Source organism: Danio rerio, chromosome 17 (genome assembly GCF_049306965.1).
Source record: "Danio rerio strain Tuebingen ecotype United States chromosome 17, GRCz12tu, whole genome shotgun sequence".
In the NCBI taxonomy this organism is placed as follows: Eukaryota; Metazoa; Chordata; class Actinopteri; order Cypriniformes; family Danionidae; genus Danio; species Danio rerio.
This window is the reverse complement of record NC_133192.1, coordinates 55,683,695-55,709,161: the sequence shown is the minus strand read 5'-3', so window position 1 is coordinate 55,709,161 and position 25,467 is coordinate 55,683,695. Positions and strand designations below refer to the sequence as shown.

At 36.5% G+C, this 25,467-nt stretch overlaps 2 protein-coding genes across 12 annotated transcripts; one reads left to right on the top strand and one right to left on the bottom strand.

The window, feature by feature from the left end:
- Nucleotides 1-10,937: 10,937 nt before the first annotated feature.
- Nucleotides 10,938-16,064, bottom strand: zgc:113372. Of its 9 annotated transcripts, none has more exons than NM_001431091.1 (4): nt 15,767-16,064; nt 14,506-14,580; nt 12,153-12,517; nt 10,938-11,703 (listed from the first exon to the last, which is right to left on the bottom strand). In NM_001431091.1, the coding sequence occupies exons 3-4, from the start codon at nt 12,367-12,369 to the stop codon at nt 11,297-11,299; spliced, it is 624 nt and encodes a 207-aa protein (NP_001418020.1). In that variant the 5' UTR covers nt 12,370-12,517; nt 14,506-14,580; nt 15,767-16,064; the 3' UTR covers nt 10,938-11,296. The 9 variants fall into 9 exon arrangements, with proteins under 9 accessions (NP_001418020.1, NP_001025405.2, NP_001418019.1 ...); NM_001030234.2 differs by having other exon boundaries at nt 12,153-12,449; XM_005158920.6 differs by having other exon boundaries at nt 11,101-11,703; nt 15,716-16,023.
- A 122-nt stretch (nt 16,065-16,186) lies between these two features.
- Nucleotides 16,187-24,198, top strand: zgc:171599. Of its 3 annotated transcripts, XR_012392853.1 has the most exons (4): nt 16,187-16,554; nt 17,408-17,706; nt 20,145-21,692; nt 21,862-24,198. XR_012392853.1 is itself a non-coding variant. In XM_017351686.4 (3 exons), the coding sequence occupies exons 2-3, from the start codon at nt 17,538-17,540 to the stop codon at nt 20,978-20,980; spliced, it is 1,005 nt and encodes a 334-aa protein (XP_017207175.1). In that variant the 5' UTR covers nt 16,187-16,631; nt 17,408-17,537; the 3' UTR covers nt 20,981-21,463. The 3 variants fall into 3 exon arrangements, 2 of the variants coding, with proteins under 2 accessions (XP_017207175.1, NP_001104691.2); XM_017351686.4 differs by lacking the exon at nt 21,862-24,198 and having other exon boundaries at nt 16,187-16,631; nt 20,145-21,463; NM_001111221.2 differs by lacking the exon at nt 21,862-24,198 and having other exon boundaries at nt 16,281-16,554; nt 20,145-21,460.
- The last annotated feature ends 1,269 nt before the right edge of the window (nt 24,199-25,467 follow it).

Here is a 25,467-nt window from a genome sequence, read left to right as displayed (position 1 = left end):
TAAAAACCCTACACGAGGTTAAAGTTTGGTTATGGTGCTAACGTGTTTACACTCTGTGCAATAGTTTGTTCGATACAAACAAACTGAATAAACAAAGAGCACTGGTCGCTCACTTACCAAATCTGTAGAGACAGGACAATCACCAGCAACTAGAGCCGCGTCTTTATGAAGAGAAGACTACAAGCGAATCCGGATCTCAGCGTTTGCAGATGAGAACAGCTCTCAGGTAAACATTGTCCCTCCTTAGACACGCAAGTTATTGTTGTCGAGCGTCGCGTACACTGTTAATCCACACGTGAGTCTGAGCTCTCACAGAGAGAAAATGAAAACTAAACTTAACAGCAGCAAACAATAAAAGCAACACTTCACGCTTGTTTTGCCAACACAACGTGGCGTCTCTGTCGTCTAAACACTGTGATAGTAATGAATATTAATGAAGTTGCACAATAAAGCGCGCTGATTGGTTTGAACCAAGCCTTACTCATGCATTAATGCATCACACTGTAAGACGTAATAAGACTCACTCTGGCACAGACACCCAGTCTGCACGCTGGAATACACGCTATTATGTCATGGCCGTGACGCAGCTTAAAAAATGTGTTTCAAACCGGAAGTACGAATTTGCTTGAAATAACGCAAAAACAACCAATTTACACTTTTTAGTGAAATATAGGTGTCCTAATAGTGTTTATAGCAGTGTGGGACACATATACGACTGTCAACAGCTCAAAACATGTGTTTTGGTGTTTCGTGACCCTTTAAAGTTTCCGTGAAATAAAAATAGTTTTGTAGATGTCAGTTTCAGTCTGTCTTTTAGCTAGTGTGTGCATTAAAACAGTGACAAAATTCGCATTAAGAAGATATAAAACTAACACTAACATGTAAAGCTTGCAGTTTGTTACTTCCATCTAAGTCGATCAACGATTTGTTTTCATACATCACCCCATCTTTTTTTGCCTCCACAGCTTTTAGCTTTACTCTTATTATCATACTAGAAATCCCCCAAACCACGATTTAATCTGTTATTACATTAAAACACCTCTTTCTTACTCACACAAAGTTGTGTTTGGGGTCATAAAGATGTCACTTTCTGAGCAGAAAGACAGTCTGAAGTGCAGGATAACTGATCTCCTGCACACCTGGGGCAGGATCTGCTGCGGGTGGAGAGACATCTTAAATTTGAGTGATAGGGTAGAGTTTGGCTTTGGGGTTAAAACTCTTCAAGTCTGACTTTTTTTTAAAAACAGAACCCCCCTGCTCTTGATTTTGTGCAACAGCTGCTTGAAACGGTATGTGTGTTAAACATCCTAAATCTTAAAGTCTTAACAGGCCGCTGCAGGACTGCATGACGTGTACAGTACAATATAGAGGCTGTGTAAACAGGCAGACTGGGTGGGATGAAATCCAAAGAATTTTCCATACGTCACCCTGATGACTTTAACATGTCCTGCAAACAACTGCAGACGTTCTGACAGAAAACCCCCTTTGGCCCACACGACGCCCGGATGCATATCCAAGGCTTAAGTGTCTTTGTTTGGACCTCTGGATGTGTATTCGCTGGAAGTGATGTTGGATGTCTGTGACCCCTTCAGCAATCAAAGTACCTCATGTTCAGGCATTTGTTCAGTCATAAATACGACTATTTCTACTAGCAGGCTGGAACACTTTGAACAAGACCACAGTGAGAGTGTCTGAATGAAAATAAAAGATGACTGCAAGTATATTCAGTTAAACAGTATCAAGATTTAGCCATAGCTCTTATTGTTTTGTTAGCTAGTTTTAAAGTATAGCATACATTTTGTACAAAGCACCTCATGTTCACTCAAATATAATTATTTTTATTAGGAGGCTGGAATACTTTGAACAAGACCACAGTGGGAGTATCTAAATAAGAATAAAAGCTGAATGCAAGTACATCCAGTTCAGCAATATCAAGATTTAGCCATAGCTCTTATTGTTTTAGGTATGCTATACTTTAAAACCAGCTAACAACTGTAATGTATTATACGGATTAGAGACTGTCAGGAACAATGATGCTTTTCATAACCATCAATCATTCATGCATGTTTGTAATTATTCAGCAACTGTATTACATTGCATTGGGTTTCCTGTTGGTTTTGATTAGCTCCCACTTTAAAGCACAGATCACAGGACAAATTCAATGCTGCCATCTAGCGGCGTGATTTCATAATACATGGAAGTTGGTATGGGAGTCATGGAAGTTGGTATGGGACACACTTTCGGCAACTTAAAGATTACAATACAACAGGGGCGGACTGGCCATCTGGCAATTCTGGCAAATGCCAGAAGGGCCGGACCATTTTTTAAATGTGGGTCGGTATGCTATTTTTTTTTATAACATTTTTTTATATGTATTGTTTTTACATGCAGGCAGCTTTTATCTCTTGCAAGATGTGAATATTATGATAATGATGGTGATGATGATGATGATAATAATAATGATAATAAATGTTAAGCATTGGCCCATTCGGCAATAGCCGACTGGTTTTGAGATGGGCCGACCCAATCAGAGGTTACGTGGACGTAATCAAAATTTGGCGAGAATGTCAAACAAACAGTGAGTGCAACACAAGCTAATTGTCAGAGATGGACCGTAAAAAAAGGAAAGGCGGTGCCGAAAAGGCCAGAGAAAGCCAAAAATTGCTCTAAAATCAGACGCTGCCAAATGCATAAAATTAACTGAAATAGTTTCGTAAGGACAATGTCGACAGCAAGAAGGTCAATGGTTCAAACCTCGGCTGGGTCAGTTGGTGTTTCTGTGCGGAGCTTGCATGTTTGTGTGGGTTTCCTCCTGGTTTCCCTTACAGGACCAAACACATGTGCTATAGGTGAATTGGGTAGGCCTAATTGTCTGTGGTGCATGTATGTGAATGTGTGTGTATAGGGGTTTCCCAATGATGGGTTGCAGCTTGGAGGACATCCACTGCGTAAAATATGGTACTGCTTACATTATTTCACCATCTATACAACAATATAAGAAGTGAATGTGCGTGTCCGTGGATGGGGCTGTGTCGGTGTGGTAATGTGAGCTGGTGTGGCTACAGTGCCAGGGCTGATTTTTAGTCCCAGTCCGCCCCTGCAATACAGGTTTATTAAGCAAGTGTTAAACCACATTAATAGTATTGTGTCTCTTTGAACTCCGTATCACAGCAACTTTTACTTTGGTATTCTCTGGGTTAGGGTTATTATGCTGACTTTTTTGGCTTCACTCATTTGCCTTGGCAACATTTCTCATTTTCATTCAGTTTACTATGAAACTACTCTGCTAAGAACTGAAATATACTCATATTTTAAATAAAATCTTTGTTTTTTTTCTAGAATAACTTAAACAGGGATTCTGCAGGTTTCATCGAGTCAAATTAAAGACCATTTTAAGTCTATTATGAATTAAATTTCAGACTTATAAATTGCTAAACTCTAAGGATTGGGTGAATGGATAAGATTTTTACTTGCCTTAAGTCATTTCTTAGGCACATACTTTAACTGAACGTGTTAAAACAAGCAAACTCTAGTTGTTAATTTAATGTGTACTTAATAAAAAAAAATTTTAAAACTATAATCAACTAAAAGTTTTCACAACAGTCTTTTCTCACCTGTATGAAGAAGAGAATGTTTAATCAAATTATATTGTAGGGCAGATAATTAAACACAGTTAATACATTAAACTTTTTTTAAAGCTTTTTAGCCAGTCAATTGAGTTTGAGCTTGCGAAATTCTGTCGTACAGCAAGGGTGGGATTAATCAAGATGATTAGAGATTAAAAAAAGCAAGCGATTGGTCCATATTTTAAATATAGTAGTCACGTGATCTGATTTTGCAGGACAGAGTTCACCAAGCTTGAACTTTGCAACGCAGTGAACTGCAAAACTTGTCACACAAGCTCGGAAGTTCTAACCGTAGTTTAAATGAAAAAATTGATGGTTGAATTATTAGAAAATAATGAACTCCTGAATTTTAACAGCTACTCCACTTCATGTTGTAGTGAGTCATCTCAGGTGTGTGGTATTTTCTAATAATTCAGTGGCTCATCGTCAATTATTCCTAAAGCCGACCGTGGTCACACTGCACTTTCATACGCACGTGAATGTGGCAGATTGGAAACGCAAGCTTGTGCTTCAAGTTTCGCAATTTTCTGCATAGGAAAGTTCAAGCTTGGTAAACTCTAACCTGCAAAACAGCATCACATAACTGCGTGAGACCAATCGAAGATCTAAACATGACTTCTCTGTGGAGAAATTTAAAATATGGACCAATCGCTTTTTAATGACTAATCATCTTGTTTAATCTGGCCTCTTTTTGCAGTGTCGAATTCCAGAATTTCCAACACAATCTCACGGCAATTCGTAACTATTTCATTTAGTGGCTAATTCGTATGAATTCGTACAATCTAATTCGTACAATTTAGTACGATTTGCTCATCCCCCAATGACGGTTGGGGTTAGGGGTGGGGTTAGGTGCCACGCCTCCTTTTTAAAATCGTATCATTTCGTACGACTGAAATCGTATGAATTTGTACGAATTAGCCACTAAACTGGCAAAACGTAAAATACTTACGTTTTCAGGTGAGATCAGGCTGGAATTTCACAAGCTCAAACTAGTGTGAACGCAGCAATACACAACCACAGAGTGAAAGGACTATAACTATAAACTCTTAAGTGTTCTAATTCCAGAATATTTTAGACACTCGTGTCATTTTAACTTTTTATTCTAATTTACAATTCATTTTTAGAATAAGAAACTAAACACATTACAAAATGTGACTATAAAAGGTCTGCTTGGACAGTGTTTCTGCATGTAGTTTTCATATGTGAGCACTCAACGTATGCTGTTGTCTGTATTTTTTCTTATCACACACTTCAAGCTGCTTTCCATTAGCAGCACGACTGCTGTGATCTGATACCATTTCATAAAACAAACATTTCCAATGTCCTTGAGAAATGCAAATACCAAATCCTTGGGATAAATGAAAAACTACAGGAGTGATTTTGCCAGACACATGGAAGAAATCTGAAAGATATCAGAGTTGTTGGTTTTTTTTTTAAAGCACAAAATGCCAACATGATTCATACAGGATACGTAGAATCAGATTAAAACAGCAACATAAACAAAGCTAAAATAGTTAGACCTACATTTCTGATTTTTGTCTGGGAATTCACACACATTTTCAATCCATCTGAACACAAGCTGAAATGAATCAACTGCAATACTTATATCAATTAAGGGTCCCACTTTATATTAAGTGTCCTTAACTACTATGTACTTACATAAAATAAAAAAATACAAGGTACTTACTGTGTTTATAATGTATTTGAGAACACTTGTGGTGCTTTTGAGTTGGGATAGAGGTTGGGTTATGGACAGGTTTGGTGGCGTGGGTAGGTTTAAGGGTGGGTAAAGGTGTAAGGGATGGTCAACAGTGTATTTACATGTATGTAATTACATCTGTAATTAACTTTTGTAATTACATTTGTATTTAATCAAGCATAAGTACACAATAAATACATGTATTTACACAATAAGTACATTGTAACAAACTATTAATTCCTGTGTAAGTACATATTAGTTAAGGCCACTTAATAGAAAGTGGGACCCAATTAAGAACCACATGAAGGCTGTACATCTCTCTTAACATTACATTCTCAACTAAAACCCTTTGTGTCTTGGATTTGTTTGGTGTTTTTCTCTGTTTTACTAAATTTATTTGGTGATACTGAGAATATTGCTGAAAGAAATGATTTAAACTTGCATTCAAATCTTTGCAGATATACTTCAAGCATTATAGTGGCGATCAGGGAAGACGGTTTAATGTGCACAGACTGTTAGCCATCAGGCAAGACTTTTTTAGTTCTATAATAAAGTTAATCTTGTTATTCTTGGCTTTGTAAGTTTAAGATAATATAGAATCCCATGGAGAGAAGAAAAAATGAAGCGGGAAAGGACAAGCACATTAAAGGCTTTTTTGCAGTTGGGGTTATTGTTTATTGTCATCATTAATCTTCAATAATACTGAAGATAAATCTCATGGCCTCAGCTACAAATTCCACTTTTGTGGCTGTTTCTTATTGGCTGATGGACAGATCTGCAAAAAGATTAATGACATGACAACGTGGCATGAGAAATGCCTTTTGTGCTGATCTGAGCAAAGCAGATCCTCCAGAAGTGAGTTAAGTGCTTTGTAGGTCACTGCAACATCAACAACATTAACACGGATTTATTTACTGGGTCAAGAGACATGCAAACACTATACTCTGTACAGCAGTTTATTAACATGATGGAAAAACAAAACATAACACACCAGTTTAAGTAATAGTATGTCTGCGTTTAAGTGCCTCTTCATTGTTACCTGCGCAGGATCAAGATTCTTTTTAATACACTACCTGGCAAAAGCCTTGTCGCCTATAATAAATATTAACTTGACTACCACTTGATTTTGGAAACAGAAGTGGCTTATATGAAAGGCAAAGGCCTCTAGATAGTTAATTTTTCCAAAATAAAACCATATCATGTCTACCCAATTACAGAGACATTTATTATTTATGCAGCTTCTTGACAACAGAATAATAATAATTCCTTACATTTATATAGCGCTTTTCTGGGCCCTCAAAGCCATACCGGTCAACATTGGGCATAAGGGATAATATATATATATATATATATATATATATATATATATATATATATATATATATATATATATATATATATATATATAACAATTCTGAATTTAAAACCATTTAATAGTTACAAAACTATAATTAAAGTACTTTTGATAACTTTAAAGAAATATCTGAATCTAGGCCCAGGCAGAATCTGCAGACATTTTGTAATATTTCAGTGCAGAATTTTGTTAAAGCTTTATGCGAAATGATTTTGGGAGTATCATACCTAAAACTTCATGTATGAAAAAAAAATAGATACCTTTTTAAACTTGTTTAATGTTTCCAATGCAAATCCAATTAGATTCACTTTTTAGGTAAACAAAGCAAGTCTCAAAATATCTATTAAAGGCAGAAATTAATACTTTTTTTTACTGAATTGTTACTGAAATTAATTAACTATAAATTTACACAAGTAAATAAACCGAATTAATGATGAACTTAAAATCTGCTGAATTCAGTGCGTGCAGATTTCAAGTTTACCTACTGGTAATGATGCCCTGTTATTTTAGGGCTTTATAGGTGATAATGGTCTGGAATGTTGGACCATGATTGCCTTTTTAGCATACGAGTAGAGAACACAAACAATGATCTGCAATGCAGGACCATTATTACCTTTTTAGCATATAGGTAGAGGAAACAAACTAGCCAGATGGTAATGTGTGAATTGTGGTATCAGCTTAATTAAAATAAAGTCAGTATCTGTGCTTGAGTGGATTTTTTTTTATTATTTAGCAAGGTAAAACTGCTTTTCCCTGATTTGAATCACCACAAATGTTTGTATATTATGTCACACACATAGTTAATTTAACACACGCAGCCTCTAGACAAGTGGTTCTCAAACTGGTGCGTGTACTACTAGTGGTACGCGGAGGATTAGCTGAATAATTGAAGTTAAAAAATGAACACACTTTTAACTCTTTGATGCGTACGATAACACCAATGTGATCAGTAAATTGATTGTAATAGGCTAAACCTTTTGTTTTATTTTCAATATTCTAATATTAGTTATGTATTCTATGATTTGAAGTCAATCTCCCCATATTTGTAACGGTTATTGGGGATGTATGCCATATATTTACATCCAACACAAATAGCCTACTCTATCGTGCAGTAAGCAGTTCTAATTTAACTATGTAAATCAAACAAATAAAGCCTATATTATTGAGGTCCAATGAACATTTCCAGATTTTGATGAATAGGCTACTACTATTTGTTAATGCTTTACATTTAAGTACAGCAGTTTTGTGTTTACTTTTTAAGAACAGTGTCATTTTTTATTATCTTTTAAAAGCACATTTTAATTAAAATGTTGACATTTTATTTATTTTTTACTTGTAAGCACAGTGCAGTGTTAATGTTCAAACTATTTATAATGTTCAAAGTGGCTGACAATAATAAATATACTTAATAATAGGAATTAATCTGCCTCTTTTTTTTTAACTGTGCTTAGCTGTAGCTGCTTAATTAGGCCTACTTTGCTACTCTATTTCAATGCTGGTCTTTGGTGGTACTTGGAGAGACAATTTTTTTCTGAGGTGGTACTTGGTAAAAAATAAAGTTTGAGAACCACTGCTCTAGACCAGGGGTTCCCAAACTTTTCAGGCCCCCAAAATGACAATGCCAGTGACTCGTGACCCTCCCAATATCCTCTGAGGTGGTTATAAATGCAGAAACCTTGCATGCAATGGCACACACACACCAATGGACCCAAGTCTAGTCTTCTTTTAATTTTTTTTTATGTATGAGAGCTGTAAATGGGCCACAAAGTTTAACCAGGTGTTATGAAATCTGCTGCATCTGACGCTATTGCTGTGTCTTTAATACAATGCAATTACCCCAGGGGTTGCAATCCAATAGAAGTAGTAACTATAAGCTACTATAGTAACTATGGTATAAACGACTATTTTTTTTCTCTTCAGAAGGTTATGGATAAAATATGGTAATTCTTATGGTTTAATAAAAATAGATTTTTGGAAACCACCAGGCGACCCCCCTTCATTGTCCCACGACCCCTCGGGGGGTCCCGCCCCCCACTTTGAGAACCATATGCTCTAGACTACTACTATATATACTTTGCAGGAGTCAACAATAAGGACTGCACAGTGGCCCATGGCCAGCGTGAAAGACGCTCAGGACAGTAGACAGAATTGTCACTGGCCACTGTAGGTCAGTAACGATAAGCACATTATTTTTTTTTCCTAATTTTTTTTAAAAATAATATCTCTTGGAAGCAGATAATTGCATGGGTACAAAAAAAGTCGTCAGTTTGGCAATCCAGATTAAAAAAATAATTTAAAATTGAAATATAATAGCAGCACATTTTGCACACTGCTCTTTCGTTTGCATAAAACATTTATGAACATTTTTAAAATGTTCAAATTCTAGATTCACAGACATTATTTTGCCACATCATTTAAAATATGTGGCTAAGAAATAGCTATTAACTTTTTATTATTTTGGTGGGGCCAGAAAAACTTTGTCAGGGCAAGTAAAAATCTCAAACACTGGCCCGATCGGCCCAGTAGGAAAAAATCCTTAGCGTTGGTTGAACCTTACTTTGTAAATAAGGAACAAGCTTTTAAAAAAATGGCTTTTTCATTGAGGTATGATTTGAATAATTTTCTTTATTTGTGCAAAGATTTGTAGGTAGATCGATATAATAGCTACTGTAGTTAGCTAATTGTAAAGGTAAAAATTGAGTATGTTTACATGGGTAACAATACGATTTTAATATGATTAAGACAATACTCTGATTAAGAGTCTACCATGTAAACATTTTTGATTACCCTAATCCGACTAAAGTAATAATTTAACTAAACAGAAATGGAATTAAGACATGTGAAGTATGCATATATTAGTGGCATAATTGAAGTAAACACCACAATCAAACTATTACCATCACGTAGGACTTTTCGCCGTATTTTGTGACAAGATACACACATCACGAAATGCAGAAGTTTTTTTTTCCTTTACATTTAGACTGCAGTACCAAATTCCATTAAAACAACACTCTTCCACCAGTCCCTACTTCATATTCGCATCAAATACCGTAGTTTGTCACGAGGCCTTGAATGAAATGTTCATGATTGAAAGTGAAACTGCAGTTGAATTCGAAAACTGAAAGATGAAACACCCAAAATTACATGAAACTCTGCAGGAAACATGGATATTGTCTTATTAAGGCAAATATTAGTGATGTGCGATACCACTGGTTTTCAATCCGATCCGATACCAAGTAAAATGAAGGTGAGTATTGGCGATACCGATACTTTACCCAAAAATTACTGTTTGCGAAATTAAGTAACAAGTAGTTTACTTAAAAGTGTCACTTCATACTGAATACGAGACATTATGGGTTATTCTTGCTCATTGATGAAGAATTATCATACAAAAAAGAGCCAACTTACATATTTATTGACAGCATCTGAGCTTGTATATCTTAAAATGCCTGCCTGAAGATCTAAACATTAAAGCCTGGTTTATACTTCTGCGTCAACTGACCGGCGTAACCCACGGCGCATGCAACGCGCGTAGCTGTGCATTTATACTTCTGCGCGCTGTCTCTGTCGGTCTGCATTAACACTTCCGAAACGCTAGTTGGCAGTGAGGTGTAAATGTTCCTCTGTGTCGAGTTTCTTCGCTGCTGTTTTGCTTTTCCTGAACACTTCCTGGATGTACAAGTGGCTCAAACTCGCTCATTTTGAGGCAGGAACCGGCGGACGTGCAACAACTTTAACTATGAGGTAAACACAAAACAAAACTTTCCATCCGGAGCTCCTTCACGGGACTCCACACTTGTAAACAATCGCTCCATCAGGCTCGCACCATTCACGCGGCTCTCGGTCCCGCCCAGACTCGTCAGCGCTACCAAGCCGACCAATCACAGAGCTACACGTTGCGGCGTGTAGTTACATTTTTTCAGAGGTGCACGTCAGCGACTCCGACGGCCACGGCGAAGGGCTATGCGTCAGCGCCATAGAATAGGCCGGTGTTTGACGCACAAGTGTTAAATCAGCTTTAACACTTTTTATTTATTTTTTATTTTAACTCCAAGCTGAACTATTTGTCATTTAACTATTTATTTCATAACCAAAGTTCTAAACAATTTTGTTTTGAGAATTCAGTGAACTGCTGTTGTTTATCACAACATCGCCACATTTTCTCCCTCTGTGCTTTGATAGCGCCTGCCATTTCTATGCAATTAATCAAAGTTTAGTTTCAATTTTGGCCTCCACAACAATTATGACAAACAACAATCGAGATAAAATGGCTATTATAATGGTAAATACTGATTATTAATGGTCATATGCTTTCCCCCTCCCAGAAGTCTGCATTCATTCCTCCAAGAGGAAAATCATGTAAATTAGGTCTCTACCAATATCAAAAGCATCTACATGCACCAATATCAAAAGCACATCTACGCAATTCAATTCAATTTTTAATATGCAGATCTGCTTAAATAAAAAAATGTATCCTGACATATTAGGTAAATGGAAAGAGATGAAGATCAAATTAAAGAAATGGTAAAAGAAGCAAATACTCAAAGAGAATGGATAGACTTCACATTCAGCCTCTTATTAAACCTCAGTTCCACATGAGATCTTTTAGTGCTCCATTTAAATTACGTGTCCTGCTTTTCTGTGCATGTTTGTGTGTTTCTGAAGTTGTGACAGCTGTGTGAAACGCTTCAGACACTGCTGACATCTGTAGGGTTTCTCTCCAGTGTGAATCCTCTCATGACATTTTAGGTTTGGTAACTGGGTGAAGCTCTTGTCGCAGTGTGAGCACTTGTACGGTTTCTCTCCAGTGTGAATCCTCTCATGTCTTTTCAGGTTTTGTACTTGAGTGAATGCCTTGCCGCAGTGTGAACACGTGTATTTTGTCTCTCCTGCGTGAATCACCTGGTGCCGTTTCAGTTGTCCAGCAGTAACAAAAGTCTGACTGCAGGTCAAACATTTCTTCCGTCTCCTTTTCTTTAAATCCTTTCGTTCATCGTATTCGCTCTCCTCACTCTCGTTTAAGTCTGAAAGCACAGTAAATAACTTTAGCAAGTTTTTTTTAAAAACTGGAACAAATTATGAAGTGAAAAGAAACAGGGAATATTGTAGACACTCAAACTTTAATTTTGAGACTTTTTTACGAATTGTTTTCTCAAATTCAATGTCAGGTTTGTAGCATGCATTTAATATCAAATTCTGGTAAGATGATTAAAAAAAACATCTGAACAAGATGTAAAACAAATGCAAACATTTAACAGCTCAGCTGTTATTTAGTTTGTCCTCATAATAGTAAATGTTTATTAATTAAGTTTCATTCTCTATTTTCTAACCTACAGTCTATTATTTATTATTTTTTTTACATTTGTAATCTGTTTAATGTATACTGCACAGAATAAATAAGATGATCCATTAAAGGTTTTTATCCTTAAAATTAATCAACATCATTAATACAGGATTAGATATAAACACCAACCTGTTTGTTCTTCAGTCTCTTCCTCTTTAAGTTCTGGATCACTCATGTTCTCTGTGTCCTCAGTCTCTTCCTGTTTAATTCCGCAAGTTTCAGGATCATTCATGTGCTCTCGGTCATCGGTCTCTTCCTGTTTAATTCCGCAGGGTTCTGGATCATTCATGTTCTGTCGGTCATCGGTCTCTTCCTGTTTAATTTTGCAGGGTTTTGGATCACTCATGTTCTTTCTGTCCTTCAATAAACTCTCTTTGTAGATTTCACTTCATTCAGATGGGAATATTCCAGTATTTTATAGCTGGACTGAAAGGAAGGAGGAGCTTCACTACAGGAGGAGGAGCTTTATAAATTGAAGAGAGGATCTGCCAAGACTAAAAATATTTCAGTTAACATTTTCTTCTAATTAACATATTTGTTCACTTAAATTAAAACTTAATTTTTAATACAACTAATTACAAAATCTTGTTGTTATTATACTATCAGAATTCCAACTTATTTTGCAAAAAAAAAAAAAAACATATAACCACATATCAAATATCAATATACAGGTAAACAATCAACTTTTTGTGTTTTGTAGAAGGAAAAAAAATGCTTGTTTAATAGTAACAGATTCACTTTATTTCCAAGTGATGTTTAACAGGCCAAAGACATTTTCACAGTAGTTCCTATTAGTCTTTTTTTCTTCTGGGGAAAGTCTTTTGTTTCTTTAGCTGAAATAAAAGCTATTTTAAATTTTTCAAAACGAATTATTTGTCCCTCAAGAAACTGGCTACATTTACGGACTAGCTCCACGAGAAAATTTATTTGACGAATCTACATCTCAAGAGCAATCCACTGACCCCTCTGAGGTTTAAGCTATACACGCTCTCTAGTTTTGATTGTATGTTTTGAGACTATGAGTGTTTTTTTTTGTTGTTGTTTATTTTGTCTCTTTTCTTTGTTGTTTACTTTTATATTGTCTTTTGTTTGTCTAAAGTAAGAGTCAATGTTTGTTCTTGCTCTGTGTGTGTGTGTATACAGTTGAAGTCAGAATTATTTGCCCCCCTGAATTAATAGCGCCCCTGTTTATTTTTTTCCCCAATTTCTGTTTAATGGAGGGAAGATTGTTTCAACACATTTTTAAGCATAATAGTTTTAAAAACCTATTTCTAATAACTGATTTATTTTATCTTTGCCATGATGACAGTAAATAATATTTGACTAGATATTTTTCAAGACACTTCTATACAGCTTAAAGTGACATTTAAAGGCTTAACTAGGTTAAAAAGGTTAACTAGGCAGGATAGGGTAATTAGGCAAGTTATTCTATAACGATGGTTTGTTCTGTAGATTATAGAAAATTTTTTTAGCTTAAAGGGCTAATAATTTAGTCCCAAAATAGTTTTTTTTTTTAAATTCAAAACTGCTTTTATTCTAGCCAAAATAAAACAAATAAGACTTTTTTTCTAAAAGAAAAAATATTATCAGACATACTGTGATTTCCTTGCTCTGTTAAACATCATTTAGGAAATATTTAAAAAAAGAAAAAAAATTAAAAGAGGGCTAATAATTCTGACTTCAACTCTGTATATATATATATATATAAATATATAGTCTGGGAGCCCAGCCAAAACCAGCTATGTCCAGCTTAAACCAGGCTGGTCAAGCTGGTTTTAGCTGGTCAGTTTCCAGCCTGACCAGCTAAGACCAGGCTGGAAATGGCTGGAAACCAGCCTGGAAATGACCAAAACCCCTCTAAACCAGCCTGGTCGACCAGCTAAAACCAACCAACAAGCCTAGGCTGGTTTAAGCTGGATTTTTCTGCAGGGATGACACCTCCATAGAGTTAGAGATGTTGTGCAATCAGCTAAAATGTTGCCAGAATTGTTTTTTAAGTATCTGCAATGTATACTGCGTCACTAAAAATGATTAGGGTCATCTCAATGAGTTGTGTGACAAGTCAATATATTGATTATTGTGACAGGTCTAGTTCTATTGTCTAATTAAAAAAAAATCTAACATGGCCTATCTCAGTCAATATTAAAGATATCAAGGTTACATTTATTTAGCATGCCAAATATTTCACAGGCGTCTGCAGATCAGATTGTGTCTTTGATTGAGGTAAATTAGGTTTTACATTTATACATTCGTTTGTTTTTATGAAGAGACAACTTGTGACGCGCTACTTTAAATATTCAATCTGAAATCGCATGCAAGCGTGACTTAAAAAATATATTAGCACTATTTTAATGACTGTGAACAATACTGTACTTTTATAGTCTGCTAATATGATTTCACAATTTAAAATTAGCAAAGAATACTTTTATCAAACTATATTTAAGGAGAAAGTCAGAATGGGTGAATTTAAAACCAACTGTACCTCAATGTGTCTTTGATAATGCTGTGTGGTTGTCGGCTGCTTGAATGAGCACAAATTTTGGCGATTTCACAAAACCTGTCGGTGAGGAAACATAGTTTAGAGTTGGTTTTATATTCAGACTTTCTCATTTTATAAAATATTAAAACAGAATGTAAAAAGGCCGATGTCAGATCAATCATCATGACTTTCAATTATTCATAACTGCATTTTAAAACAGCTGATAAACACGCTTATCACAATAGAATTTTTTACGTCATTTATGAAGAATATCACTAATATGTGTTCAAATGAGATGTTATCCCTTTTTTTAATTATATAAATGATTAAAACCTTTTTGAAACAGATCATTTGTATATGATTCATCACATACAACATTCTAGTGGTAAAGTTGGTATTAGATTCGCACATTCGTTCATTTAGAAGTCTCTATATTGTTTACCATGTTACTTTGAATATTCGATCGGAATTAGCATGCAAGTATGACTTTAAAACAACATTAACACTATCTATATCACTGTGAACAATGTTGTACTTTAATAGTCACTGGCTGCTAATATGACTTCCCTATTTACAAAGAATACTTTTCTGAAATTATATTATTAAGGAGAAAGTCTGAATATCCAAATATAAAACCAACCAATTCAAAAAATGTAATGGGGTAAAGTTGGTTTTATATTCACACATTCTGAGTTTCTCCATAATAATATAATTTCAGAAAAGTATTCTTCGCAAATGATAAATAGTAAAATCAAGTTAGCAACAAATGCAGACATCAAAGTACAACATTGTTCACAGTCAAATAAATAGTGCTAATGTTGTTCTCAAGTTATACTTACATGTGATTTCAGACCAAATATTAAAAATACCATGGTAAACAATACATGATAGAGGTAAAGTTGGTTTTATATTCGCTCATTCGTGTGTTGTTTACCATGGTATTATGAATATTCGATCGGAATTAGCATGCAAGTATGACTTGTAAACAACATTAACACTCATCTAATTCACTATGAACAATGCTGAACTTTGATAGTCATTTGCTGCTAATTTGATTTCCTTATTTACAATTTGCAAAGATTACTTTTCTTACTTACATTATTAAGGAGAACGTCTGAATATCCAAATATAAAACCAACTTTACCTCTATCAATATATGGAGCATGACACAAGTTGTCTCTTAATGAAGGTGCAAATATACACCCAACTTTACCTCAATACTAAACGCCGCTTAACTCTAGCGAGCAGATACAAAGATATTTACTGTTGTTTGGTCCCAGTGATGCGAAGACCCGACGACCAGGGCAGATGACATTGGAACAACTGTGTCAGCAGAACCAACAATCGTCTTGAAACCAGCTTCTTCTACGACTTTCAGTCATTTGTTAGTCACCCGTCTGGACGCAATGACCGATTTCAGTCCATAACTAACCAAAAGCAACTTGAAGCTTGGCGCGCGACGTCGACAGTCTTCAGAGAGGAAGACTACACTTCAAACAAAAGCATAATAAAGAAAAGAGTAAAAAGGAGTCTCCAACAGACCCTACTTCTTCTTACAGTTTACGGCGGTTGACATCTATCATCGTTCCGGTGCGCCACCTTCAGCTCTGGTGTGTCGATCAGTCTGTACTTCATCGCTGACACTCCGGAGCTGAAGGTGGCGGTAATGCAACAAAACGATGACGGACATCAAGCGCCGTAAAGTGTACAAAAAACATGCAGGATCCGTCAGAGGCCACACGCAGATTGCTAATAGCTGTTTTCTTTATTATACTTTTGTTTAACGTGTAGTTTTCCCTCATAGAAGACTTTCGACATCGCGCGTCAAGCTTGAGTCAAGTTACTTTTGGTTTGTTATCGACTGAGATCGGTCATTACAGCCAGATGGGAGACTAACGAGACTGAAAGTCGTAGCACGAACATTAAATCATTCCATATAAAAAAAAAATCTGGTTTCAAGACGATTGTTGCTTCTTCTGACAGAGTTGGACAAGTTCCAGTGTCATCTGCCCTGGTCGTCGGCTCTTCGCGCATCACTGGGACCAAACAACAGTAAATATCAGTTTATATCTGCTCGAGTAAAGAGGCCTTTAGTTTGTGCCACAACTCTATCAGCACCCACAATAGAGGTAAAGTTGGTTTTATATTCGCACATTCGTTCATTTAGCAGTCCCTATATTGTTTACCATGTTATTATGAATATTCGATCAGAATTAGCATGCAAGTATGACTTGAAAACAACATTAACACTGTCTAATTCACTGTGAACAATGTTGTACTTTGATAGTCATTGGCGGCTGATTTCCCTATTTACAATTTGCAAAGAATACTTTAATAAAATTATATTATTAAGAAGAATGTCTGAATATCCGATTATAAAGCCAACTTTCATTCAGTAATTTCACTTTGATGGCAAAGAAAAGGTTATTTTCAACACTTTTAACATGAAATAACTGAACATAAACACAAGAATCTGAAAAAAAAATGCTCACTGTAGAAGAAAATTTCAGATGGCACTTTGAGGTTTTTTTCTTCTGAACTCGTTATATGCGTTTCTAAAGTAAATGTATAACTACCATACCAAGTGTTATGTTTTTTTCTTTTATAAAATAATTTTTAAGTTGTTACCCACAGTCGATGGGTTGTCTGTTTTTTTAACAATTTGTAAATTTCTTGGTTTATACTTATCTATTCCTGTATTGATGTTTGATATGTTCAACTTGTCATTTTTTTGCAATTAAAACCAGTTAAATTTTTGATAGTATAATAACAAAAAAAAAAGATTTTGTAGTTGGTTGCATTAAAAATTGAAAGATTGATTGAAGCAAACATAAAATGTTAAGTAAAAGAAGAAAATATTAACTAAAGAGAAAAATATTAACTGAAATCTCTTTAATCTTGGCAGATCTCTTCCATCTATTAAGCTCCTCCTCCTGTAGTGAAGCTCCTCCTTCCTTTTAGTTCAGCTATAAATTCTGGAATATTCCCATCTGATTGAAGTGAAATTGCAGAGTTTATTGAAGGACAGAAAGAGCATGAGTGATCCAGAACTGTGCAGAGTTAAACAGGAAGAGACCGATGACAGAGAGAACATGAGTGACTCAGAACCCTGCAGAATTGATCGGGAAGGCACCAAGGACAGAGAGAACATGAATGATCCAGAACCCTGCAGAATTAATGAGGAAGAGACCGAAGAACAAACAGGTTGGTGTTTTTTTTCTGACCCTTTATTAACGATGTTGATGAATTTTAAAGATAAAAACCTTTGAACTGGTTTATTCTGTGCAGTATACGTTAAAAAAATTATAAATGTAAAAAATAAGTAGTAGACGCTTGCCCCTTTCACACATACAGACCTTTGTGGAAAATGAGTAGCAATTTTGTATGTGTAAACAGGCTCTTTTGTAAAATATCGGTAAATTTGTAATGGCAATTTTCAGGAAAGAAGGTTGTAACATTACTGGTAATTTGCCGGAAAGAGCGCGTTTGTGTCTAGAGCGTGCTGACAAATATTTCGCTAACCAAATCAGCCACTTTTGACGCTCATAAACAATCATAAAGCCTTCGTACTTAGGAGGTTTGCTAAAGGTGCGCAGCTGTGATTCAGTGAGGCGTTTGAGTCATTAATAAATTACTACAGTTTGTGTTCACTGAACAGTAATAATGATTAAATAATCCACATTAAACGGTCCCTTAAAAGTCACGTCTCGCTTTCAGTTTCGGGCTTAGGTGCATTTTGCACTCACACACACAAGCGTACCGTGCCAAAGCCCAAGTGAACCGCGCCTGAGCCCGATTCAGAGCACTGTTTGGATAGCATAGTGTGAATAGGCCCTAATATCCTTTGAACATTTTTCCAGACACATTTAGCTGCTAGATGTTAGTCAGATTACGTTTCTGTTCCTTCTTAATGCCAACTGTGTAAAAAATATCGATAAAATCCTTATGATAAACCGCCGTCCGTTAACCTTCAAGCTGTGCTTGACGTATGTGCACTAGAGCTGCACAATTAATCGCGATCTCGATTCGACCCCCTAGATGATCTTAATTCTGCATTTCTACGATTCTGCCAATCATATTTTCAAGTTCAGGAGAGAAGAAAAGGCGGCTTGTCGAGTCTTTTCTTTGTTTCAAATATGTTGCTCAGTGACATTGACACCTCCAAATGATGTTGAATGAGTCACATACTGTATTTATAAGGTATTATTCACCTAAAAAAATGTCAATTTTTGTCTCCAAATAATTATGTTTTCGCGGCTGGGAAATCACACGTGACGTGACCTGCTGACCGTGAGCAGAAAAGGCGCGCGTCTACTTTAGTGAACAGAACCTGCATATGTTGCGAGTAACAGGTAATACAGTTGTAAATAATATTCAGTTTGTGGCACAGAGTGATCGTTTGGGAGCCGTGCGGGAAGTATTAACAGTACTTAGCAGTCAAAATGAAACCGAAAGTGTGCACTTCATTTAAATGATCATATCGCATTTTAGAGTTATGATTACGACAAGCATTTGATATGTTTTTTCTTTCATAGCGAACCCACAGTTGTGCATGAAAATAAATGTCAGTATAACTACTCTAGCCTATATAATGTTGAATATAATCTGATAATGGCAAATGTCTGATTTTACCAGTGAATAAAATTGTCTAATATGACAGATTGCAAGCATATATCTCAAACATAATAATTCAACATCAGAATTATTATAAGTAGAATAGAATTTTTTATAGAAACCAGTAGACCTACACATAATAGTATTATCAATGTTGTGCCATCTGTTTGTTTTTACCATACCTTTATTTTACATCTACAGAATCGTAAAGAATCCTGATCTTTATTTTAAGCAAAAAAATCGAGATTCTCATTTTAGCCAGAATCGTGCAGCTCTAATATGCACGTGAAGGAGCCGGTAAATGCCAGCGCACACATACTATGAACATCTCGACATCTGAAAGTGTTCCTCCAAATGTTTTCATATAAGTTGTTCACAATATTTATCCATCTATGTAATTTACCATGTAATGTTGTCAAGCGTTTTAACACGTAGCTGCAGTTCGCGTTTCTGCCTTTAGGTGTCTTACAAAGCAGCCGCATAAATGGTTTCATTTTTATTTAACACTTTAGCATCAAGAAAAGCCATAACTCTTCGATGTTTACAAATACAAGCGACACCGTTTATAGATCATTTCTGGTTAATGATGTCAGAATTTACCGGTATTTTGGAATGGATGTGTGAATGGTCTTTTCCGGAAAATTTACAGAACGTCCGTGCCTGTGTGAACGGAGCTTTTTTTTTTTTTATTTACCGGTAAAGACATTCTGAAAATTGTCTGGGTATTTACCGGTATCACTGTGTGAAAGGGGCTTATATCTGTAGGTTAGAAAATAGAGAGTGAAACTTGAATGCTAATCATTTACTATTTTAAGGGCAAGCTAAATATAAACCGAGCTGTTAAATGTTTGCATCTATTTTATATCTTGTTCAGATATACTTTTCCAGTTTCTAACCAGAATTTGATATTAAATACATGTTACAAAACTGAATTTGAGAGAGATTATCTACAATGTTCAGTATTTTTCACTTCATATTTTGCTCTCCAGTTTTAAAAGACTTGCTAAAATGATTTGCTTTGATTTCAGATGTTAAAGAGAGTGAGGAGAGCGAAGATGATGAACGAAGTGATTTAAAGAAAAGAAGACGGAAGAAATGTTTGACCTGCAGTCAGTGTGGGAAGAGTTTTGATTGCAAAAGCTATTTTAGGATTCACATGATGATCCACAATGGAGAGAAACCGTTCACGTGTACTCAGTGTGGGAAGAAATTCAGACAATCGTCACACCTTAATCGACACATGATGATCCACACTGGAGAAAAGCCGTTCGCATGCACTCAGTGTGGGAAGAGATTCAGATATACATTAAACCTTAATCTACACATGATGATCCACACTGGAGAAAAACCACACAAATGTGATCAATGCGGCAAATCATTTTTGTCGGCTGCGCAGCTGAAGGACCATCTTAGAGTTCACACAAAGGAGAAACCTTATTCATGTTCTGTGTGTGAAAAGAGTTTTTCGCTGCAGTCAACTTTGATAAAACATCAGAAGATCCACACTGGTGTGAGAGAGTTTGTGTGCTCTGAATGCGAGAAGACGTTTGTTACAGCTGGACAACTGAAACAGCACCAGGTGATTCACACTGGAGAGAAACCGTACACGTGTTCACACTGCGACAAGAGATTCACTCAAGTACAAAACCTGAAAAGACATGAGGTAATTCACAGTGGAGAGAAACCGTACAAGTGTTCACACTGCGACAAGAGCTTCACTCAGTTACCAAACCTAAAATGTCATGAGAGGATTCACACTGGAGAGAAACCCTACCGATGTCAGCAGTGTCTGAAGCGTTTCACACAGCTGTCACAACTTCAGAAACACACAAACATGCACAGAAAAGCAGGACACTTGCCTTAAATGGAGCACAAAAAACAGGGGTTAAGAGACTGAATGTGGAAAGTCTATCCATTTACTTAGAGCAGTGGTTCTCAAACTTTTTTCATCAAGTACCACCTCAGAAAAAAAAATTCTCCCCAAGTACCACCAAAATGAGCAGTATTGAAATACAGTAGCATGGTAGGCCCAGTAAAGCAGCTACAACTCTGCACAGTTAAAAAAAAACGTGGCAGATTACTTCAAAAATATAGGCTATAAGTCATACTGTATATGGCATATTATATACATCATTTTTGATAAATTTTGAAATATATGTAGCATGTACATGACATTTCATACACGTACCACAGTTTGAGAACCACTGACCTAGAGTATTTACTTCTTCAACAATTTTTCTTTAAATTAATGTACATCTCTTTCCATGAATGCTTCATTTACCTAATCTGTCAGTATACAAACTTTTTTATTCCAGCAGATCTGCATATTAAAAAATTAATCGAATGTGCTTTTGATATTTGTAGATGTAGATATTAGTGAGGACCTAATTTACATGATTTTACTTTGTAGAGGAATGAATGCAGAATTATGGGAAGGGGGAGGCATATGACCATTAATAACCATTATACTATTAGGACTATTAGGACTGCAACAACAAAACAATTAACTATATAAAAATCGATTACTAAAAGCACAAAAAAAGAGACATTTGATTATTAAAAACACTTTAGGGCAGGTATGGGCAAACCCGGTCTTGGAGGGCCGGTGTCCTGCATAGTTTAACTCCAACTCTAATCAAACACACCTGCTTATAGATTTCTAGTGATCTTGAAGACACTGATTGGCATGTTCAAGTGTTTTTGATTAGAGTTGGAGCTAAACTATGCAGGACACCGGCCCTCCAGGACCAAGTTTGCCCACCCCTGCTTTAGGGCCTACTCGCACTATGCCATCCGTACCGTGCCCAGGCCCGTTTCCCGGATCGTTTGAGAAGTGTGAGTGCGCTGAATCGGGCTCAAGCACGGTTCACTTGGCTGGCCCTGGCCCGGTTGGAAGAGGTGGGCCTGAGCGTGGTTCACTTGGGCAAAGGCGCGGGTACGCTAGTAGTGTGAGTGCAAAACACACCAAAGCCCGAAACTGAAAGTGAGATGTGACTTTAGGGACTGTTTCATATGGATTTATTAATCAATCTTGCTGTTCAGTGAACGCAAACTGCCGCAGTTTATTAAAGACGCAAACCCCTCACTGCACGACAGCTACGCACCTTCAGCAGACCTCCTCATTCCTGCAGCAAGAGAGCTTTATGATTTTGAGTGCAAAAAGTGGCGGATCTATCTGACTGCGTGTCACCGCATCCCTAAGGACTGTTTGGCGAAATATCTGACTGCATGTCACTGTATATCAAACGACTGACACGATATAACTAGAGAAATCTCCACTGTGCTGCTGAGTGAGAGAGCGCTTCTCACTGAACAGCACAGCAGCAATGACGTTAGCGTGCCCAGGCCTGATTGTGGTGTGAGTGCGGGCTGTCGACAGAGACGGGAGGGGGGACAAGCGTGCTTTGGCCCGGTTCGAGGCAACTATACCTAGTGTAAGTACGGCCTTAGTTCAGCTCGGAGCGAAGTGAACACGGCCTCTCTCGTGCACTGATACAGAATTCGGTGCCTCATAAACACAGGGATAAGCATGAAGGGAGTTTAACAGCTGGGTAAAACACTACAGAATCCTACTTTTGTTCTGTTTTGAATTCTAATAATAAATAATAATTCTATAAAAAACCTTTTAAAGCACCGATAATGTAGATTTTATGTAGTTTAACAACAAAACATCAGTAAATAGTGCTATTCCACCTAGCCTGCTTTACTGAGGTGAATTTGGTTTTATATTCACATTGGTTAGGTTTTGAACAATGACAACCTGTAAATAAATAGACTACATAAAATATATATAAAAAAATATTTTATGTTGAACCTTTTAATTTAAATTAGGTTATTAAAGACACAAATATAAATACACAGATAGAACCCTTAAAGGGTATTCAAGATAAAAAGCAACCAGAGTATGAATAAAAACTCAAAACTCAAACTACTCTTTTCTATTGCAAATATTAATGTTGACTATACCCTTTTTTATTTTTTGTATTATAATTAATATTATTATTATTTTTTTACAATGAGGATGTCATAATTGTAAGATTTTTAATATTTTTTGATTGTTAAATATTCAGTATAAAAAAAATGCTGCTAAAAAATTCTGTTCATCAAGTTGGTCAAGCTGATTTTTTTTTTTTTACATTTCTTGTTTGTAAAGGCTAAATACAAAAGTGAATTTTTTTGACTTTGCAAATTCAGTTTGCAGACATTTGTAGGTACAGACATCCATTGTGTGCGTTCTTGGCGTTTTTTTTCCTGGCTTTTTAATACTTTCCATTTTGGAAATATATCGACCGAAATGAAGAAATTTATTTTGATATAAATTTTTGCCATATCGTCCAGCCCTGGGCTTCAGCCGCCATGTGCCATCTAGACAGACCTGGCAGAGCCAAACAACTCTCACCTCTGGAAGCGCTCTGATCAAATCCCAAGGGAGGCTGGAGACATCGAAACCGAGTGGTCCATATACTCTGACTCAATAATTGACACGGCCGTGAGGAACTGTGGCTGTAAGCCTGGAGACTGCAACAGATTAAAGGAAATCAGAAACCCTTTGGTGGGGTATCTGTCTTAGTGGTGTGAGACTTCCAACAGCTGCCGCCCACAGCAAGGGCAAAAACACTGTGTGGATGAGGTCCACATGCCAGACTTCTGGAAAAATTAATTTCACATGATAGCATAAACACAGATAATGACAGACATCCCAAGTCTCCCGGAACTTCCAGGAGTCTCCTGCAAATGCATAGAGACTCACGATGCCCGCAAACGAATGATAATCTCCCGGAAATCCCGTCTCCCCCCTGGTCTTTAAATGCGTTGCACACCCCTCTCCACCGCATCCCTCCCATCTCTTGAGGTACGTCATGAGTACACCTCCCCACCGCTCTTCAGATACGCCAGAAATGACTTTTTTCAACTTGGGATGTCTGTAATGAGACAGCGAGACAATTTTTCATATACTGAGCTGCTCAACACGCTGAGAGTGAAACAAAAGCATGAGAGGCTCACTGATGTACACAAGAGTGCCGATCTGATGCATTACACATTTATGCAACCAATAAAGAGGTAGATAATCACAATGCAGCAGACGACTATCTCGTTTCTTGAATATAATAAACATCAATGAACATGATTACAATAAAAGATCCTAGAACAGGGAAACTGAAAAGACAAGTAGGACTATTTAAAGGAGAAAGAGGTGACGTCAATTAACACAGTACAAGTTTCTGTTTGTGCAATAGTAGAGCTTACCAGAAATGTCAATGTGGAAGATGGACTGATTAACGGTTTTACATACCCAGATTAACACAGATGGTGTTTCATTTGTAAAATTAATCAGTCTGCATGCGGATAGCGTGACTATACAGAGATGTCAGATGAGCCACTGAAAAGGAACAGTTCAAAGACAGTTTCCCTTGAAGCTTGCTTTTGCATGCACCATCCACAAAGTTCAAGAAATGAGGACCGATTGTGCTGTTGTTCCTCTAAAGAACATATTTGAACCAGGCATCGCATACATTGCACACAGTAGAACAACATCACTTACTGGATTACGAAAAGAACATTTTCTGCAATCCTAAAATAAGTTAAAGTAGACTTTCACGATGTTCAGTCCCTTCTACACATTTTACAAGATCCAAAGCTAAGTTCAGCCCTTAAAATTATTCAGCGTAACACAGAGGGAATGCAGTTTCATAATGAAAATGTAAAATGCTACCATGAGCTTCTCTTGGCTGATGTTTTGTGTCTTGCACTGATGCACACCTGTCTGGCTCAATTTCCTGAGCATCTCAATTTAGATAAATACATCATGTACAAACAACAGACAGGCATCCTACACTAAACTATGCACATCTGGCTACCAGGAATGTGGTGGAGTGGCTTTCTATGTAATGACAAATAACTTACAATCGGGACCTCTGATGTATTTGCAAAGGTTACAGACTTGGAGTATTTGTAACCTAAGGCAGGACATCCCACTGCCCAAGAAAGGAGGTGTTACGGGTGAAGGATGGTGAAGTGGAGGTGCTTTGAGGCCAGAAGCACCAGTAGAGGGGCTGTCTTTGAAAGAATTCCCCATCAAGGATTGCCACCTTGATGTGGTGGAATGGCTTTTGTATTCCATTCATCCCAAGAGCAAATGCTTTTGGAGTTTAAGAAATATAGGTCAAAATCGAAATGAACTGGAGCTTAGCAGACTTAAAACTATTTATCTGTCAAAGTTTCCCAGATGTTAACTTAAGTTTAATTGATACAAGCTAGCAAAGGCTGACAGAGGTAAGAAGATAAAGATATTTCTGGTTGCATTTGTAGAAGACTTAAAGCAACTCTTGGCTAAAATAGGCTGTAGGTTTT

Excerpts from the sequence above, each read along its gene's own strand:
- zgc:171599 (XM_017351686.4), top strand. The coding sequence starts at position 17,538 with ATGAGTGATCCAGAACTGTGCAGAGTTAAACAGGAAGAGACCGATGAC. Across the intron at positions 17,707-20,144 it reads AGAGACCGAAGAACAAACAG|ATGTTAAAGAGAGTGAGGAG; the intron begins GTTGGTGTTTTT and ends CTTTGATTTCAG.
- zgc:113372 (NM_001431091.1), bottom strand. The coding sequence starts at position 12,369 with ATGAGTGATCCAAAACCCTGCAAAATTAAACAGGAAGAGACCGATGAC. Across the intron at positions 11,704-12,152 it reads AGAGACTGAAGAACAAACAG|ACTTAAACGAGAGTGAGGAG; the intron begins GTTGGTGTTTAT and ends CTGTGCTTTCAG.